This window comes from Xenopus laevis, chromosome 1S, assembly GCF_017654675.1.
Source record: "Xenopus laevis strain J_2021 chromosome 1S, Xenopus_laevis_v10.1, whole genome shotgun sequence".
NCBI classification, from domain to species: Eukaryota; Metazoa; Chordata; class Amphibia; order Anura; family Pipidae; genus Xenopus; species Xenopus laevis.
The window spans coordinates 94,706,962-94,726,968 of NC_054372.1; the positions used below are offsets into that span (position 1 = coordinate 94,706,962).

Here is a 20,007-nt window from a genome sequence, read left to right on the forward strand (position 1 = left end):
GGACCATAACAAAAATCTAGAATGCCGATAAAAAGGCACTGCAGTCTATTTGTGGAATGATAAACAAATGTACACTAAATTACCCATATTTGATCTCTCCTGTAGGTTCTGGCAAGTCTAAGGACAGTGCGGAGCAACTTTGCAATACTTACCCACTTACAGGATCGAGTATCCAACAAGTGAGTAAACTTTTTTGTCTGAACCCATATATGGAAAAATCCCCAAAAATCAGCAATAATAAATATTGATATGCAGTGACAGTTCATAATACTTTGGGCCAAAGTTATTGAATTTAAAGGGCACTGTCATGTTGAGCTTTTAGACTGGATAGTATTTTCAATAACTGGGGAGTTTTCTACTGAGCAAGCAGTTTCACCATTCCTACTGAGCATAGTGTCAGACTGGGGGGGTCCAGGCCCATTGGGGATGCCATCTTAGGGACCCACACGCCCCGCTCTGGGTCCCCCACCTCCCCCTGCCAACTTCAAAGCCGCTGCCTGCAACCCGCTCCCGATCCATGTGTACCTGCTTCTTCTTTCGGTTGGGGCCGGGAGAGGCAGGCAGGTGGAAGCAGTTCTGGGCCGGGGGGGCCCACAGGGTTTTTTCCTGGTGTCCCACCAGCCCAGTCCGATCCTGACTGAGCAGCCAGTTTCTTTTTTTGCCAAACTGAATTACTGAATACAGTTATCCATCTTCAGCAGGTATAATGTAGACCTGTTTACAGTTTTTTTTGTCTGTTTTACTTCCTTACATAAAGAAGCTGAAGCTATACCAACTGTGAGGTCAACTTTGGGATGTCCACCTGCTGCTCAGTGCAAGAAGCGTTGTATTTACGGGAAGGTTCCATTCCTGTAGCTCAAAGAGGTGCACTTTCAGGTGCAAACCACAGAGTGCAAGTGCAAGGCTTGGCTGGAAAACACGTTGTAGACTTTTCTTAGTGCTTTATAAGGTTTTGATTTAAGAGCATTAGGATTTTGTCTAGTGGTTCTTCCAAATTACCCTATAAAAACCCTTGAACAGGGTCCCTTGCAATTTATTCTGCACTAGTATTGCATTACATTCCCATACCTACCTTTGGGAGCTCCCACACCATTTCCCTGTGGCTGCTTTGTGACATCTCTAATTGGTGATTAATATCCACCTTTTCTGACATAGGAGATCATCTGGCAGCAATCAACAATCAGCCTGTAAACCAAACCTGTCTGGTAAGAATGGAATTGATCACATTTGCATTATTGGACACAAACAATAATATGCTTTGCTATGTAGATTATGCACATTAATGCTGCCCCACTTTCATATAAATGTTTTTCGTTAATATCTGTGAACGTGCTTGCAGCAGCCAACCTGCTATAGTTCCTGTGATATTCAAGATGTAAAGTAAATAAGTCCCAGTACTACTGTGATATTCAAGATGTAAAGTAAATAAGCCCCAGTACTCTGCTTTTGGCCCCTTTTATTGTACCAACCCCACAGTGTTGTAACAACTAGGCTATGAAGCTGGTAGCACTTATATCTTAGACTTATTTACAAATGTTTTATACATTTCAACTGCATGGAGTTATATAAACACTCATATATGAGAAACATACATTTTGTGTCTCCTTTACTTTGTGTACATTTTAAAATTTGTGTCTCTTATACATATCCCATTTCACTTTCCCACAAAGCTGCTTTTTGTATACATCCTAAAGAATTTTAATTTGAAATAGAAAATGTTTAAAGCATGAAAACTATGTAGCTAGCTTCAAAACTCAGTCATGGTTAAGTTTAACAATCAGTCCTTTTTGTAAAACAGATTTTTGTTGGTATTAGTGTATATAAAGCTCTCTGCTTCTTTTAGAAAGATGAGAATGGCCCCACTTCACACAGACGAAAGAATAGGAAACTATTGACGTCAGACATTCTTTTGATAAGACCACAGAGCTTGTGTCTGGGGACTTCCCCCTCCCAGGAGGCCCCATGAGTTTTTTTACTTCCTGAAGCTCACCCCATAAACAACTATCAAATTATTTTAACACATATGTACACTTCAGTGCCCTGGCTTAGGTTAAAGTGATGGGAAAATCACTTTACAGAAAATTTCATACAGTTCTACAGAGAAAAAAAGGTTCGAATTATGTATTCAGTAAGCACAGATCCAGTTGAAATTTGCCCTATTTTACAGGGACAGACCATTTTATTATCTTGACCAACTACACCAAACTATTTTCATTTTCCTCTAGCAAGCAAGTAGGGGGTTTGCTAGTAGTTTCCAGACTTTTTGGGTCCTTACCACGCAGATTTATGAAAACATTCATAATTTTAGTGATCCCTGTAGTCACAAAACAGCAAATAAACTTTCCATAAACCAGCTTTGAACCCCCACTAAGGGGGTTAAATCTGTTGTCTGATAACCTCTGATTTCCGCTATACAGCTTTGTCTTTTATACTGCGCTAAAAGGTGCACATAAAGCTCAAGGAAGTTGTAATAATAAATCATGCCCCTCTAGCTTATAATTTAGGGTCGGCATGATCAGGAATTTATCTCATTATAGGCCTGTGCCTAGGGTGGCAGCTTTATGGGATGTAGCAGAGGGGAGGGGTACCCCATTATCCTGTGATTGGCAGAGTTGGGGCAGTTGGAGGTCCCATGCCTAGGGCAGCATCAGACCAAAATACAGCTCTCGCCATGGTACACTATGGCCACTTAGAACAACCAACAAAAAGTTGCACTAGGAACAGGAAATTTTATATTTTCGTGGAATTAAATACAAATCAACATAACTTCTTTATAATAATTTCATTTTGTCTGCAATGAGTAGTTCTATCTATTACATTCCCTTATAATGTACCTACCATAGGAGTAAATAATATAAAAAGAAACAAATGCATTGTGTGCAGTTATTAAGAGGTCTTTCAAGAGCTTCGGTTCACAGTATAACACAGTATAATTCTGAGCAGCTTGCAAAGCGTTAAACTGGAGGGAAGCCGAGGGTTTTCATGTTTGTTGCCATGGTGATTTGGGGCCTGGTCTCCCTCCATCCATCCTTTGCTCCCCACCTTACTATCTTATTATCTTTTCCTGTGGCGGATGCTATTGCCAAAACCTGGGATGGATATATAGCACCATGCTGGCACACAACATAGCACATATTTTAAAATTCACAGGGACCTTACTTGCCAGGCCAGGATTTATAGAGAGACATCTGTATTCATAAGTATAGATAGTGCAGACTCATGTATATAATTATATACATACCATCATCATTGTGTGAATAGTCATTTTCTACTTTTTCGGAACCGGCTACAGCCTTTTTCACACGGACAAAATACAGGGGGTATTATTAACCCTTTTTTTGATTCTATGGAAACACCACAATGGCTGCTCCCTCCATCAGATATTTACTTTCAACGTACTACCTACGTTTGCTGACTCCTGCTGCTTTAGAATCCTTTTTATTGTTATTGAATGCTTCCATCTTCCTGATTTATTTTACTTCTTTGTAATTCAAAGATGCGAAAGGTACCTAGTAATAATGCAGAAGTAATGCTGTTTTGGGCACTGACTATTCAGAATGTAGCATTTGCACTGCTAACTGATGACTGATTCTGTCTCACAAATGTGTTCCAGCTTTGATTGTATTCTATTCTTGCTTCCAAATAATGTTTTCTCTTTCATTTCTGGCCAAATAGTCTGATAATTAAATGGGATTTTGTTATTATTGAGGCAAAGGAGCATACCATTCTTTCAGAAAGGATTGTAAATAATGAAATAATGAAAAGAATACAAGTGCAGAATGGTTTGGCTCTGCTACACAGAATTTACCATCTGCACAATAAAAGAGAATTTATTGACAACTAGCTTTCCAAACTATTTGAATTCAAATAGGTGCACCACAAAGGTGCAGGACTTTCTATAGATGCAGAGTTCCAATTATATTGAATGCTATATACATTTTGACAGTTTTTTTTTTTTTTTTAGTGGAGGATTTTATACTTTTCTGTATACTTTAACCTTGTACTGATTCAGGATGTCTGTGTTTTTGGTTTTAAAACTGTTAAACCCAGACTTTTTTTTTTATATAATTAGGCAGAAATTGTTTGGGCGATAAGCAAGGTGCTTGTGTCAGTAAATGTTTCCTTCTTTTTGTAATATAGAGGATGCAGTTCAAAAATTGGCCATCGAGACTCTGGAAGAGTTGGACTGGTGTCTGGATCAACTGGAGACTCTGCAGACCAGGCACTCTGTTTCTGAGATGGCCTCAAATAAGGTGAAGATGAGAGGTTTAACTATGAAAATGCTTAACTTCCTTTCCCATCCTCATTTTATATGTATTCCAAAATACAGAAATAGACTCTTTACAGTGTGTTATGGAATGTCCAACTTTTCAGCAAGTCTTCTTTTTTATTTGTTGTGATCTTCCAGCTTTCAAATGGGAGGTCATCAGACCCCAAATGCTGAAAAAATTGTGCACTGTGTGGCTACAATTGTATTGGCTTTGTTACTTATCTTTCTTTTCAGGCCCTCTCCTGTTCATTTTCTAGCTTTAACCTTTCTATTTGGCACATATTTGGGTTTTTCAATGGCCCAGCCATACTAACCGAAATGTCACCCTAGACATCTATTTTAGATGTATTAGATGTATTTCCTTATATCTGTATTTAAATAGCACCTATATGCTTATACAGTGTTTTACTGAGATTGTTCGTCATTCACATGCCCTGCTCTGGTGAGGCTTACCATACAATCTATGGTCCCTGTCACATTCACACATATGCACTGTAGCTTCAGCGTCACCAGACTATTTAAACATAAACATTATGTTTCAGATACTTACATGGTCTTGAACCAGAAAGTCACCTTCATTAATTTTTTTTCTACTGTGACTCTTTATTTAAGTTTGAGTTTTCATTTTTATGTCATAACATCCATACATTCACATTCTGCATATTAGGGAAGGCCATCATTTCACACTATAGCTCATGCTGGACATATTACTCAGTATGTGAACAAGCCAACACATTATGAGACATCTCTTCCAATTGGGGAGTGGTGAGTTCTGTGAATCATATGGTAAAAAACATTGAGGAAATATAAAAGATAAAAGGAAAGCAAAAGATAACCAAATGAGAAAGGGGGAAAAGGAAAAAGTAGGGAAGGAGAAAAAAGGGAAGGGAAGAAAGAGTAAAGAAAAGGAATGATTTGAACCATCTGAGCCTGGAGGTTTTGGGGAGGTATCATCATTTAGTTCCATTTTACTATGCTGTCAAAGGATGCAGGATTTCATTATTTTTTTTATCCGCCATCTCAGTTTTCTCTTTAAATATGTGTCATTTTTGTTCCCAGGAAAGACATCCTGCAATTTGCCATAAAATGTCATATTAAATCTGCAACCTGTAGTTTCAGTAACTGACCAGTGTCACAGCTTCATGGCCCACTACAGATCACTCTCGTCATGACAGAGAGGACATTTATATTCCTTACCTAACACTCTATTAGAGTATTATCTTTTAGTTCCTTTAGTTCTTTTAGTCCATTTAGTTTGGAATGCTTTTATAAAGGTGAGCTGACAGGCAAAGACAAATCCCAGCATGCAAACCAGAAAAAGTCATACACCTGTTTAGGCCGTGTGAAACTTTCCAAAATATATGAGAGTTATGTGCTTGCACATAAATTATAGTTATGTATGTGAGTGCATGAACTTTGGTGTGATTGTGAGTAGAGACAAATACGATGAAATACAACTTCAGTATAAAGTAGGGTGCCTTTACAGTGTCACATACCATTTTCTATTCACGCAATCACTCAGAAAGAACTTGCATAAAAAAACAAGGTCCACCCAGGACCTTACTTTATGAGCTAAAGTCACGATTGCTGTTGAGTGTTTCACATCCCCTGGTATTTAAGTTTTGTTCTCCCAAACTTGTGAGTGAAACAATTGCGCTAAATCAGGCATGTATAGTCTGCATCCCTCCAGCTACCAGTTGATTGTAATACCTAGCATTTCATAAATTACTGACTGTCAAAGGGTAATGGGGAACTTTTTTGGGTGAGAGAAGGGTTGCATTTGCTGTACACCACCTAAATGGTTTTAATACAGCTGATGACATTTTTTTTTTATTTCTTGTTTCCAGTTCAAAAGGATGCTGAATAGAGAACTGACACACTTATCAGAAACCAGCCGCTCAGGAAACCAGGTGTCGGAATATATATCCAGTACTTTTCTAGGTAAGTTTCCTAGGTTTTATTATAGTATTCTCTGAACACACCGACACTACAGTACACGAGTACATGGTCTGTGATCACTATTTGGAGTTACAAACTACAAATCTTTAATCTTTAATATTTATAGCTAATTGAGCTAATAAAATATATTCAGGTCACCCTATTAATTATACAGACAAGGCAGAGAACAGAATTAATCTACACAAAATTAGCCTTTTTTCATCTACAAATAAAGTGGAGCCTATAGGCAATAGAATTGTCAGTTTTGTCTTGATTATTATTTCTTAGGCAAGAGATGGCATTGGTCATATACTTCCTGGATCAGAGGAGACTCATTGGACAGAAAGTGTCCTCATTAAAACTGGCAATTACAAATTATTACACCGTGTAATAACTACTGGACATGCTTACATAAAATCAGGCTTCCCACATCTACTACACATCTGGCAAATAAATATGGCTACATTTATTACATCCCCCATTTATTTGGCAAAGGATTATGTTTGACCGTTTCAGTCTCTGTACTTTCTTCAATACCAGGGAAAATAAAGAAATTACATTAGTGTAGATGTATTTATTTTTATGGTGAGATAGTGTTCTTGACCAATACAAATGGAAAGGTAACCAAGTATCAGGACAAATGTATACATTTCAAGTCTATCTAGTACAGAGTCTCTGCAAAGAAAACCCTGTAGCTTTCATGTTTGGTCTTGAGGTCTGTGCCACGCCCCTACCTAAAGTTGAGTATACATGGGTCAATAAACATATGCATTTATCCAGTACAGTTTTCAACACTGACTGACTTCCATATGTGTACATACTTCCATTCAAATGTTAATAAAATTTTGTCATAGTTGTGCTAATTTCAATTAGCCATATTAGTAACATCTTTCATATCAATTTAATCCCAGATATAATTTCTTGTACAGGTATATAAAAAAAAAAAGAAATGTGCCATCTGCCTTGGTGTGTTATTTGATTTTCTGCATAATAATCAGATTAGGATCTGTAGTGGCCAATAAATTCACTAGTGATGTGTTGGATCTAGCCATGTGTACCAAACTTTGAAGGGCTCATCTACGAACCGGCTGCAAGTGTGCTCTGCCAAAATGGTTCTAAGTTGTTTAAATTATTAGTATTAAAGACATTCTTGAAATGTACTTGTGCTGTGGACTCCTAGCACTTTAGTATAGTTACTCTCAACATCATTGAACTACTGCCACCTTGAGCAAAACAGTAATTTAGGGTTCCCTCAGTTAGCTGCATCAAAAAGAATCACATGCTAATGTGGTAAAACGCAGATAAACAATGACAAACTCTCCACTGCGGTGGAATTTGCACCTGATTGGCATCAAATTGAGTGCAATTGCTTCAGATACAACTAGTCGCACAGCTGCAACTACTCTGGAATCATGAGAAAACACTTCAATGTGGGGAAAAATCATGGCAAATTGCTTCCAAAGTTGCATTTTGTACACTGCAGTTGCAGTCATAAATGACACCTAGCAGTTTTTATTCACCTTTCAGCAGGGCACCATTTATTATTTTTTATAAGACTGTAACTTTGCAGTAAGAACATTTTATAGGTTTTAGAATTAAAAGTGCACTACAGTGTAGTTGTGATTGGAAGAATAGTGTCCTGATAGAAAAGTGCTAGCCTAAAAATGTAATACATTTTTGTTTTTCCACCAGTTATCAGCATTTTGAATGACGGAATGGTGAACCCATCTTTTGCCATGTTTAGTAATAAAATTGTTTATCCAAAGAGAATGCCTTACTTATATCAGTGGAATAATTTCTCAAAATAAATAAATCATGTTAAGATAAAGACCTGTCGCTTTGTTTATTTTGGGACCAAAAAGATGCCACTTTATAACAGAGAAGATCTAACTGAATAAGAAGGAAAATCATTAGACAAATTTCTCAATTACTCTGTTTTGCTTCCCTCCATCCATTAGACAAGCAACATGAAGTGGAAATTCCCACCCCAGTCTCGAAAGAGAAAGATAAGAAGAAGCTTCCCATGTCCCAGATTAGTGGTGTCAAGAAGCTGACACACAGTTCTAGTTTCAGCAACTGCAGTATCCCACGCTTCGGAGTCAAGACTGAACAGGAAGCACCCCTTGCAAAGGTGATTAGTTCTGGGTAGTGAGCAGCATAAATAATTGGATGCCATTTTTACAGTGGTGCATTGCTGTTCCTGCAAATGGCATACATCATTCATATACGTATACAGATGGAGCAGATTTCAGTAATACATTCTGCTTTACATGATGCGGCATGATTCCATCTATTCTCTCATTTGAGTAAAGGTGGCTATACACTGTCTAATATAAGCGGCAGCTGGAAGTCTATGGGGCCCTCCGATGGGCCCAAGAATGCAACTAAATGTATATTTGGTCAACTTTTGCCCTCCCTGGAAAAACGCTTCCAAAGGTACATAGGGCCAGTGCGGGGCAAACTTGGCCGACTATATGATCCCCCGTTCATGCACATGCATATGCATGGAGGAGTGCAGAAGCTGAAGAAGCATGCATGCTCACCAAATAACTGGCCATTTGTAATACATATTAATATTCCTACCTATTGCTTGCCTGTATGGTCTGAAATGTTCACAAAGTGTGGCTTCCATACGATGGAAGATGAAGGAAAGGTAAATTCAAAGCTCACAGAGATAATTTTGTGCAGCCATGTTTCACAATATTTTGTGTCAGAGCTAAATTAATGGAATGGTATATTAAAAGAAAGAAACAGAAAGAGCAAAGAAAGATAGGACTTATTTTTTTTTTTTTCTTCCAAATCAAAAGGTATTTTGCCGTGGTTTGTTAATGGAGGAAGAGGAGATTTCCTGTGCAATAAACATAGCCATCAAACAATATCCATAAAACTAGATTTTAGAAAAGCATAATTTTCTTACTTGTATTTTTGTTTTTAAAACACTAAAAGTTACAGGAAAATAAGTTACAGAAGATACAATAATATACTATTTTTACCCAATTCTAAAAGTAGGAATGATCTTTTGAAAAAAGATAAGGTAGTTAATGAGGACTTTGTTGTCATTTATTCTGAACAGTAGTTACTGATATGGTTTTTCGAATTAGTCATATTTTTGTTTAAAGCAATACTCTTTTGAAGTAAATGTTATTCTGTGTTGTATTACAGGAAGTAGAAAATATCAATAAGTGGGGACTGGATGTTTTCAAGATAGCAGAATATTCTGGAAACAGGCCCCTGACAGTTATCATGTATTCAATATTCCAGGTATGGAAAAAAAATGTTTTTCTTTGACATTGTTGTATTCACAGGTTGCTTACTGTATGTTTGGTTTTCCATGTATAGGTAGTTTAGGAGCAGTTTATTCAGGCTTGGTATATGGCTGAATTCTACAATTAAAAACACACTTTTAAATGACAAGACCAAGTTAATGACTTTAATCCCATGGAATACTGCATATTTCATATCTTGTTGTAATTATCTTATTTCACATATTCATCTGTAAGAATGTTGTATTAGTGTTCATTTTCCATATGCTCTAATGATGTATCTGTGGAAATGTGATCTCAGTGTATAGTTTCTGAATCTGTTATCTTTTCTGTAGGCACTTTATAAAAGGTAGCAGTTATTTTAAAAAAAAAAAAGCCTTAGGAGGACTGTTTATCCAACATAGGTACTAAATTGTACTAATGCAGCTACTGGATTCTTCCATGCATTTTCTTGCTTGTATCCAATAGACTGCTGTTGGCACATGTACTATTTCTGTTCAGCACCACTGTAGAGTATAGAGTTGTAAATGTGTGTAGAATGCCAAAAAGTCGTTGTTTATCACTCCAAAACTCAGGGTTATTTCTGGAATGTCATTAATTGGTTTATCTAATATGTGTTTTTAGAACATATCGCATTTGTCTTCATCAGAAATGCAGGAAAGCATATGCAGTGGGATCTTTAGGTAATGAAATTGATTGTGTCTATCTTTATATATATGAGGATTTAAGATAAGGACAATATCAGCTCAATAATGAAAATTATTTTCACTATTATTCTAGACTATGGCACTATAGTAGCAAAGTGGCTGAAAAGGCACATTCTTTGATGTTAGGACAGACCCACCCATATTTGTGTTGGGATGACAAGACATCTAAAAAAAAAGGCCCGATGTTCCTACAACAGTAACTGAAAGGGGAGCTCTTGGAAAGAATATTTTATTTAACAGCTTTAAGCAATTATTCAAATAACATCTAGGACATATTGCATGTAAATGGGAGTTGAATCAGTTAAATGGAATGTGTATCAGTTGCCAGTCACACCTCTCTGTAGCAGGATGGGTCTACATACCCTCATGATGGAGCTATATACCCATTCCCATACACGTACAATAAACAAGGGTATGGATGGAGCACATCAAACGCAGTCTCTGCCGCAAAACATTCTTTATTGCATCACAACATGTTTCGGACCCCAAGGATCCTTTATCAAGTGAAATACAAAATTAGAAACACACCTTATAAAACCAACCCCCATTTACAGCTCCACCCCTGTAAATTAGTATAATTAGTTTGTAAGTGCTGCCAAGTGCTTCCTTCTTCCCCTCATTGGGTTTTCCAAGACACGCATCCAAACAAAGAAAACACCCCTTGAGAATGTCCAAACCACTGTGAATGTTCATAGCTGCCCAGAAAAAATAAAATGTAACCATTTTTTAGTGAGAAGCAATTTAACACCCTATACCATAAAATGTTGCACATTAAAATAGTCTAAAACATTTTTTATTAATAAACAGCAACAAAAGTTGCATTGCTAAAACAGGCTGCATACTGCAGCCACTAAAATACACTTAGGTACTACTCATATTAAAGTCTACCTACCAATGTTGTCCAGAAACATGTTTATTTAAACCTAGGGATTATACCTAATTCAGTAGGGATTATACCCAAATCCATTGTGGAAACACTGTACACCACAACATTCTTTTTTTAAAATAATTTTAAGCATATTGTATATACTAAGGTTTAGGGTTAGTACAAAAAACACACCTTACCCCAACTTTTAATTCAATTGACTTTGTAAGGTAAAAAGGGCCAGTATCAAAGAATTCTGAAAAAGGAAAAGTTTTAGCATTAGACACAATTTACAAAAAACATTTAATGCTCCAAGCTTTGTTTAAGCCTTTCGGAGCCAGCGAATTTAGTTTTAAGATCCATTTCACCTCTCTTTGTAACATCTTTTGTTTAAAGTTACCTTCTCTGCTCAGTGGTTGGACTACCTCCAATACAGCCCATTTTAGTTGCCCATGTGTATGTTTTGCTGTAAAAAAATGTCGAGCAACTGCTGTTTCTGTATAAGTGTCATATTTAAAGTTACGGATATCACCCTTGTGTTCCTTGATCCTTGTTTTAATGCTCCTCGTCTGTCCCACATAAACTAACCCACATGGGCATTTGAGCATATAAATGACACCTTTAGAATCACAGGTCGCATAATCATGTAGTCGAATCTTAGTACCCTGCGTTGGATGATCAATACTATCGCCCTTTATAATGGAGGCACAACAGACACAATTTAAGCATGCAAACGTGCCCATTTTAGGAGCTCCCAGAAACCTATGCTTCCTTTCTTTCTGGTGCACTGCTGGACACAAAACATCCCTGATACTTTTTCCTTTTTTATAACTAAATAGAATAGGTTCCAAAAATAATTTACCAAATTTATTGTCCCCTTGCAAAATTGGCCAGTATTTCTTAATTACCTTTTCAATTTCCTTACTGTGTTTGACATATTTAGACACAAAGGGGATCCTATTACCACTCTTTTTTACTCTCTCATTACTCTGTAATAATTCTTCCCTTTTTAGAGGTGCTACTTCTTCGATGGTATGCTTTAATTCTGATGGAGAATAGCCTCTTTCCAAAAAACGTGTAAACATGATTTGACTTGAACAGTCATAATCAGTATTTAATGTGGTTATCCGTTTTGCTCGCAAAAATTGTCCCTTAGGGATAGCTCTAATTGTACCTGGATTGTGAAAACTCTTAGCGTGTAGTATGCTGTTCCTCTCTGTCTCTTTTCGATATAACTTAGTAATAATGTTCCCCTCAACAATTGATAAATTCACATCCAAAAAATGTATTTGAGTCTCAGATATTTCAACCGTAAACTTCACCGTTTTATGGCTTAAGTTCGCCTCATGTATCATCTCTAATAGTGCTTCCTGGGTTCCATTCCATAACAGCAAAATGTCGTCCACAAATCTCAAATAAGATATAATATGATGACTTAATCTATGTTTCAAAAATAATTTTTCCTCTAGTTTGTGGACAAAGATATTTGCAAATGATGGAGCGACCGAAGCACCCATTGAGGTCCCTTGTGTTTGCCAAAAAAACTCATTTTCAAATTTAAAATAGTTTTTTTGTAAAACCACTGTTAAACAATCAAGTACAAAATACATCAGCTGATTATCAATATTAGTGTCAAGAAGTACCTCTTCGACAAACCTGATTCCCTCCTCTTGGGGTATAGATGTATATAGACTCTGTATATCTATACTAGCCAACAAGATATTACTTGGGAGGTCTCGTATTTTAGCTAATCTATTTAGCAAATCATTGGTATCTTTCAAACATGTGGGTATATTCATTACTATTGGTTGTAGAAACGCATCCACAAATTGGGACAACGGCTCTAGGACTGACCCTAGTCCTGATACTATGGGTCGTCCAGGTGGATTTTCTAAGGACTTATGAATTTTAGGCAACAAATATAACACAGGTGTTCTAGGATGGTCATTAATCAGGAATTCAGACACATTTTTAGGAATGATGTTATCATCACGGGCTAGAGGCTAACAAACAACTTAATACCCCAGGACACTATAGACCCATAGGGTTTGATCCCACATTTGAGGTCAAGAAAATGATTGACAGTATGGTTATAGAAGCCCGTGATAATAACATCATTCCTAAAAATGTGTCTGAATTCCTGATTAATGACCATCCTAGAACACCTGTGTTATATTTGTTGTATTTGTTGCCTAAAATTCATAAGTCCTTAGAAAATCCACCTGGACGTCCCATAGTATCAGGACTAGGGTCAGTCCTAGAGCCGTTGTCCCAATTTGTGGATGCGTTTCTACAACCAATAGTAATGAATATACCCACATGTTTGAAAGATACCAATGATTTGCTAAATAGATTAGCTAAAATACGAGACCTCCCAAGTAATATCTTGTTGGCTAGTATAGATATACAGAGTCTATATACATCTATACCCCAAGAGGAGGGAATCAGGTTTGTCGAAGAGGTACTTCTTGACACTAATATTGATAATCAGCTGATGTATTTTGTACTTGATTGTTTAACAGTGGTTTTACAAAAAAACTATTTTAAATTTGAAAATGAGTTTTTTTGGCAAACACAAGGGACCTCAATGGGTGCTTCAGTCGCTCCATCATTTGCAAATATCTTTGTCCACAAACTAGAGGAAAAATTATTTTTGAAACATAGATTAAGTCATCATATTATATCTTATTTGAGATTTGTGGACGACATTTTGCTGTTATGGAATGGAACCCAGGAAGCACTATTAGAGATGATACATGAGGCGAACTTAAGCCATAAAACGGTGAAGTTTACGGTTGAAATATCTGAGACTCAAATTAATTTTTTGGATGTGAATTTATCAATTGTTGAGGGGGACATTATTACTAAGTTATATCGAAAAGAGACAGAGAGGAACAGCATACTACACGCTAAGAGTTTTCACAATCCAGGTACAATTAGAGCTATCCCTAAGGGACAATTTTTGCGAGCAAAACGGATAACCACATTAAATACTGATTATGACTGTTCAAGTCAAATCATGTTTACACGTTTTTTGGAAAGAGGCTATTCTCCATCAGAATTAAAGCATACCATCGAAGAAGTAGCACCTCTAAAAAGGGAAGAATTATTACAGAGTAATGAGAGAGTAAAAAAGAGTGGTAATAGGATCCCCTTTGTGTCTAAATATGTCAAACACAGTAAGGAAATTGAAAAGGTAATTAAGAAATACTGGCCAATTTTGCAAGGGGACAATAAATTTGGTAAATTATTTATGGAACCTATTCTATTTAGTTATAAAAAAGGAAAAAGTATCAGGGATGTTTTGTGTCCAGCAGTGCACCAGAAAGAAAGGAAGCATAGGTTTCTGGGAGCTCCTAAAATGGTCACGTTTGCATGCTTAAATTGTGTCTGTTGTGCCTCCATTATAAAGGGCGATAGTATTGATCATCTAACGCAGGGTACTAAGATTCGACTACATGATTATGCGACCTGTGATTCTAAAGGTGTCATTTATATGCTCAAATGCCCATGTGGGTTAGTTTATGTGGGACAGACAACGAGGAGCATTAAAACATGGATCAAGGAACACAAGGGTGATATCCGTAACTTTAAATATGACACTTATACAGACACAGCAGTTGCTGGACATTTTTTTACAGCAAAACATACACATGGGCAACTAAAATGGGCTGTATTGGAGGTAGTCCAACCACTGAGCAGAGGAGGTAACTTTAAACAAAAGATGTTACAAAGAGACGTGAAATGGATCTTAAAACTAAATTCGCTGGCTCCGAAAGGCTTAAACGAAGCTTGGAGCATTAAATGTTTTTTGTAAATTGTGTCTAATGCTAAAACTTTTCCTTTTCAGAATTCTTTGATACTGGCCCTTTTTACCTTACAAAGTCAATTGAATTAAAAGTTGGGGTAAGGTGTGTTTTTTGTACTAACCCTAAACCTTAGTATATACAATATGCTTAAAATTATTTTAAAAAAAGAATGTTGTGGTGTACAGTGTTTCCACAATGGATTTGGGTATAATCCCTACTGAATTAGGTATAATCCCTAGGTTTAAATAAACATGTTTCTGGACAACATTGGTAGGTAGACTTTAATATGAGTAGTACCTAAGTGTATTTTAGTGGCTGCAGTATGCAGCCTGTTTTAGCAATGCAACTTTTGTTGCTGTTTATTAATAAAAAATGTTTTAGACTATTTTAATGTGCAACATTTTATGGTATAGGGTGTTAAGTTGCTTCTCACTAAAAAATGGTTACATTTTATTTTTTCTGGGCAGCTATGAACATTCACAGTGGTTTGGACATTCTCAAGGGGTGTTTTCTTTGTTTGGATGCGTGTCTTGGAAAACCCAATGAGGGGAAGAAGGAAGCACTTGGCAGCACTTACAAACTAATTATACTAATTTACAGGGGTGGAGCTGTAAATGGGGGTTGGTTTTATAAGGTGTGTTTCTAATTTTGTATTTTACTTGATAAAGGATCCTTGGGGTCCGAAACATGTTGTGATGCAATAAAGAATGTTTTACGGCAGAGACTGCGTTTGATGTGCTCCATCCATACCCTTGTTTATTGAATTTGCCTTTGGGCTTCCTGGTGTGGCCTGACTGGAGAGTGAGCACGACTGCACAGGTGAAGGTGTTTGAACAAACCCGCTGAAAGTCCCATACACGTACCCCATTGTGTGGTGTATGGGTTAAAGCTAGCCCGATGGAGTGCATATTTATATATTTATCTATAAGGTTGGCTGTCAGAAATATTGCTGGAAATGGATTGTTATTTTTCCTTTGGGTCAGGGCAGCCAGTGACCACATTGATTTTTCAGAAACCTATGCAGTAGAGGGTAGTGGAGGCTGTAGGGCTCACTTATTATGAAGCACAAAAAAAAATTAATATGTAAAGCTCCATCATCTAAAAGTTTGTAAGTTCATGATTGTAGTTGACCTAGGCATAATGTAAGCACCTTTTCTTTTTCAGTTCAGGTTTTTCAAAAATGTTTGTAGACCCTTTCAAAATGATGAGTAGAATATGAATTCCATGCATTCTAGTTTTTTCATGGTTATGTTCAATACAGTTTTTTTAGATTAACATGTTTTAATAAATAAACAAAAGTTTGGTAAAATGTTGAGTATTGTAATTAAAAACCTTTAAATTCACACATTTAAAAATAGATAAGCAGGTCTCTAGATCTTTGTAAATGCAAGGAAAAAAATTAATTAACGTATATTACAAAATAACTTATTTTTAAGGATTCCAACAGAATCTCTTAACTGAGAGACAACTTTATAACTGCTTTAACGTCGGAGAGACATGGGTCATATCATAAGTCCTTCCTCTATTCCTTAAAGGAGAAGGAAAGGCATCCTGCACTTGGGGGTGCCAAATCTTAGGCACCCCCAGGTGATTGTATTGACTTACCTGAAACCCCAGTAGGTGCTCCTATCAGCAGAAAAGCCCGGGGTTATACCAGTGAGTATCACGGATCGCTTCTCTTCCGTCTTCCGATTTCTTCGCGTGGTTGCGCATGCGCAGTAGAACAAAAATACTAACTTTAAATTTGAAGTAAGAAGAAGCCGGAAAGGATCGCTCTGTGGTGCTCACTGGTATGACCCCTGGCCGGTGTATTTTTCTGCTGATAGGAACACCGGCCTGGGGTTTCAGGTAATATTTGCCTAATATTTGGCACGCCCAAGTGCAGGATGCCTTTCCTTCTCCTTTAACTAAGCTACATAATTTCTTTATACATACTTCATTGTACAGCGCTTGAATCATTTTCACTGAGATAACATTATGCTAACAATGACTACTGACTGTTTAGCTTGTTGTAAAAAATGATAATTACAATAAACTTATAAGCGGCCTGCATTAGGTATCTAGATCCTAGTAAATGTCTCTTCTTGCCAGGAAAGAGATCTCCTGAAAACTTTCCAAATTCCTGTGGATGCATTCATTACATACATGATGACTTTGGAGGATCACTACCATCCTGATGTGGCTTATCATAACAACATTCATGCCGCAGATGTAGCACAATCTACCCATGTCCTGCTCTCCACCCCTGCTCTTGAGGTAAGTGCAGCTTTTCATGCACACATCTGATCTACCTACAGGCAGACTACATCCATCATACCAAAATTATCCCATCCAAAACCTTAAATTGCCTAAATTCGGACGAATCCTTCGTGAAGGATTCGGGGGTTCACTGAATCCAAAATAGTGGATTTGGTGCATCCCTACAGAAAATAATCAATCCCTTTGTTTGCATTGTATTTTTCTAGAAAGCTTCAGTAAAACTCAATTTGACTAATTGCATTTTCTATTTAATAGTAAGACAGGACCTACTTGCTGGTAATTAAGATAGAATAAATCTACGTTGATTGGAAAACAAGTACGGTATACAAACATAGCAGACCTATTACCCAGTGTACAGACTGGTGTGATTTTATTATAAATGCTCCCCTGCGTTGAATTAGCCCTGCTAGTGCCAGGCATGGCTGTGCCTATACTGTATATGCAACTGTCATATATGGGTTTGCTTCTTAATTTAACACAAGTTCTTTCAATGTACAGGCTGTATTCACAGACTTGGAAATAATGGCTGCCATTTTTGCAAGTGCAATTCATGATGTTGATCACCCTGGAGTGTCTAATCAGTTCTTAATTAATACCAGTAAGTGTTGGGAGGAAGGGTAATCTTAATCTTGATATGTTGTATATGTATTTGTATCATTACTTAGGGGCAAATTTATCAAGGGTCGAATTTCGAGTTTATGGGAGTTTCTAGAAACTCCCATCAACTCCCATAAATGCAAAATTAAGAAAAAAACAAAAAACAAGCAATTGAAATTTATTTAAAAAAATCAATGTTTTTAAAAACGGTGAATAGGATCGCGTTGCAAACTCGAACCGAATTTGAAACATTATCCCCCATAGGCTAAAGCACCAATTTGGCAGGTTTAAGATAGCGAATAGTCGAATTTGAATCATTAAAGAGAGAATACATGATGAATTTCAAAATTTAAATTTTTTTAAAACTCAAATCGAATTTGGACTATTCCCTAGTCGAATTACACTAAAATAAACTCGAAAATGTAATTAAAAACTTTTTTACTTCGACCCTTGATAAATCTGCCCCTTACTATATAGCAGAGCCCAAACTATTCTGCATTTTCCTGCTTGTATTTATTTATCAAGGGATAGGATAATTCTGTACAATCTCTGTTGTATAGAAAAGGGGGATGAAAAAAAGGGAAGACGAGAACCCCCCCCCCTTCTTTTTCAGTGTTAAAGTGACAGTGTTAAAGTGACAGAAAGAAGTTCTGTCTCTAAACTTCTTTCACTAACCTCCTCCCTAGGCTTATCTTTGTGCTCAGACTCCCCCTCTCACTCCAATGGTAATGCTCTGGATCTCATATTTACCAGACTCTGTTCAACCACCAATTTTACTAACTCACCATTTCCCCTCTCTGATCACAATATGCTCACATTTCAACTCTCACTAACTCCCTCCTCACCCCCTGCTATTCCCCAAACACGTACTTACCGTGACTTGCAAGCTATAGACGTGTCACATCTCTCTTCTTCCTTTGACTCTCTTCACTCTAATTTCTCAGCCATCTCATGTCCTAATGTGGCTACCTCTGTCTACTATAGTACTCTCACCACTGCCCTAAATGAGCTTGCTCCTATAAAAACTAAACGTTCTCGACCCAAGCCACTTCAACCTTGGCATACTGCTCATACAAAAGCGCTCCAAAGACACTCACGTGCACTTGAGCGTCGCTGGCGCAAATCCCGTTCAGAATCAGACTTTTGGAGCTACAAATCTGCCCTGCGCTCCTTTAACACCAGCCTCTTCCAAGCCAAACAAACATACTTTACTTCACTCATTAACTCCCTTTCTAAAAAACCAGCACAACTTTTCTCCACCTTTAACACTCTCCTTTCCCCTTCTCCACCCCCTCCATGCACATCTGTCTCTGCTCAAGATATTGCTGAGCACTTCAAAAACAAAATTGACACTATCAGAAGGGACATTACACTACTCAACCCCCCTAGACTTCCACCACCCTCCCTCCACACTCCCCAGTCCCTCCTGTGCTCCTTCACCCCTGTCACTGATGAGGAAGTCTCAAAGCTTCTGGCCTCTTCTCACCTTACCACCTGCCCGATTGATCCAATTCCCTCAAAACTTCTCCGCAATACCAATCCGTGTCTAATCAAAGCCTTAACTCACCTATTTAATCTTTCCCTCTCAACTGGACTGTTTCCTTCTCAACTAAAACATGCTCTTGTCACCCCCATTCTGAAAAAACCCTCTCTTGATCCCTCCAATCTTAACAACCTCCGACCTATCTCTCTGCTACCTTTCATCTCTAAACTACTTGAGCGCCTAGTCTACAACCGACTTACCTCATTCCTCTCTGACAATAACCTGCTGGACCCCCTACAATCTGGTTTTAAGCCACAACACTCCACGGAAACTGCCCTGACTCGACTGACTAATGACCTTTTAACCGCTAAAGCCAACAATCACTTCTCACTACTAATACTGCTTGATCTCTCAGCCGCATTTGACACTGTAGATCACCCTCTCCTCCTCCAGTCCCTCCAGTCACTTGGCCTTCGTGACACAGCCCTGTCCTGGTTCTCTTCTTACATCACCAATCGTTCCTTCAGTGTCTCCTACAATGGAGTAGCATCTTCTCCCCTACCTCTTTCTGTTGGAGTTCCCCAAGGCTCTGTCCTGGGACCATTACTATTCTCCCTCTATACTTCCTCCCTTGGCAAATTAATAAATTCTTATGGTTTCCACTACCACCTCTATGCTGACGATACTCAGATCTATCTCTCATCTCCTGACCTCAACCCAGAACTCCTAACTCGCGTCTCCTCCTGCCTGTCCGCTATCTCTACCTGGATGTCACAACGCTACCTTAAATTAAACCTCTCTAAAACTGAAATGGTT

At 37.6% G+C, this 20,007-nt stretch overlaps 1 protein-coding gene across 5 annotated transcripts in view; it reads left to right on the forward strand.

Moving 5' to 3' along the window:
• Window positions 1-20,007, forward strand: part of pde4c.S (phosphodiesterase 4C S homeolog) — a 306,375-nt gene that overhangs the window by 278,209 nt on the left and 8,159 nt on the right. For 4 of the 5 annotated variants that reach the window (XM_041579924.1, XM_018243651.2, XM_018243653.2 and 1 more), the window contains 8 exons: window positions 106-179; window positions 1,156-1,205; window positions 4,141-4,253; window positions 6,118-6,211; window positions 8,167-8,339; window positions 9,371-9,469; window positions 16,944-17,108; window positions 17,610-17,709. In XM_041579924.1, the coding sequence (XP_041435858.1) occupies window positions 106-179; window positions 1,156-1,205; window positions 4,141-4,253; window positions 6,118-6,211; window positions 8,167-8,339; window positions 9,371-9,469; window positions 16,944-17,108; window positions 17,610-17,709 (868 nt within the window). Of the gene's footprint in view, window positions 1-105; window positions 180-1,155; window positions 1,206-3,020; window positions 3,506-4,140; window positions 4,254-6,117; window positions 6,212-8,166; window positions 8,340-9,370; window positions 9,470-16,943; window positions 17,109-17,609; window positions 17,710-20,007 lie in introns of those variants that run through there. The other variant, XM_041579925.1, reaches the window with a different exon arrangement.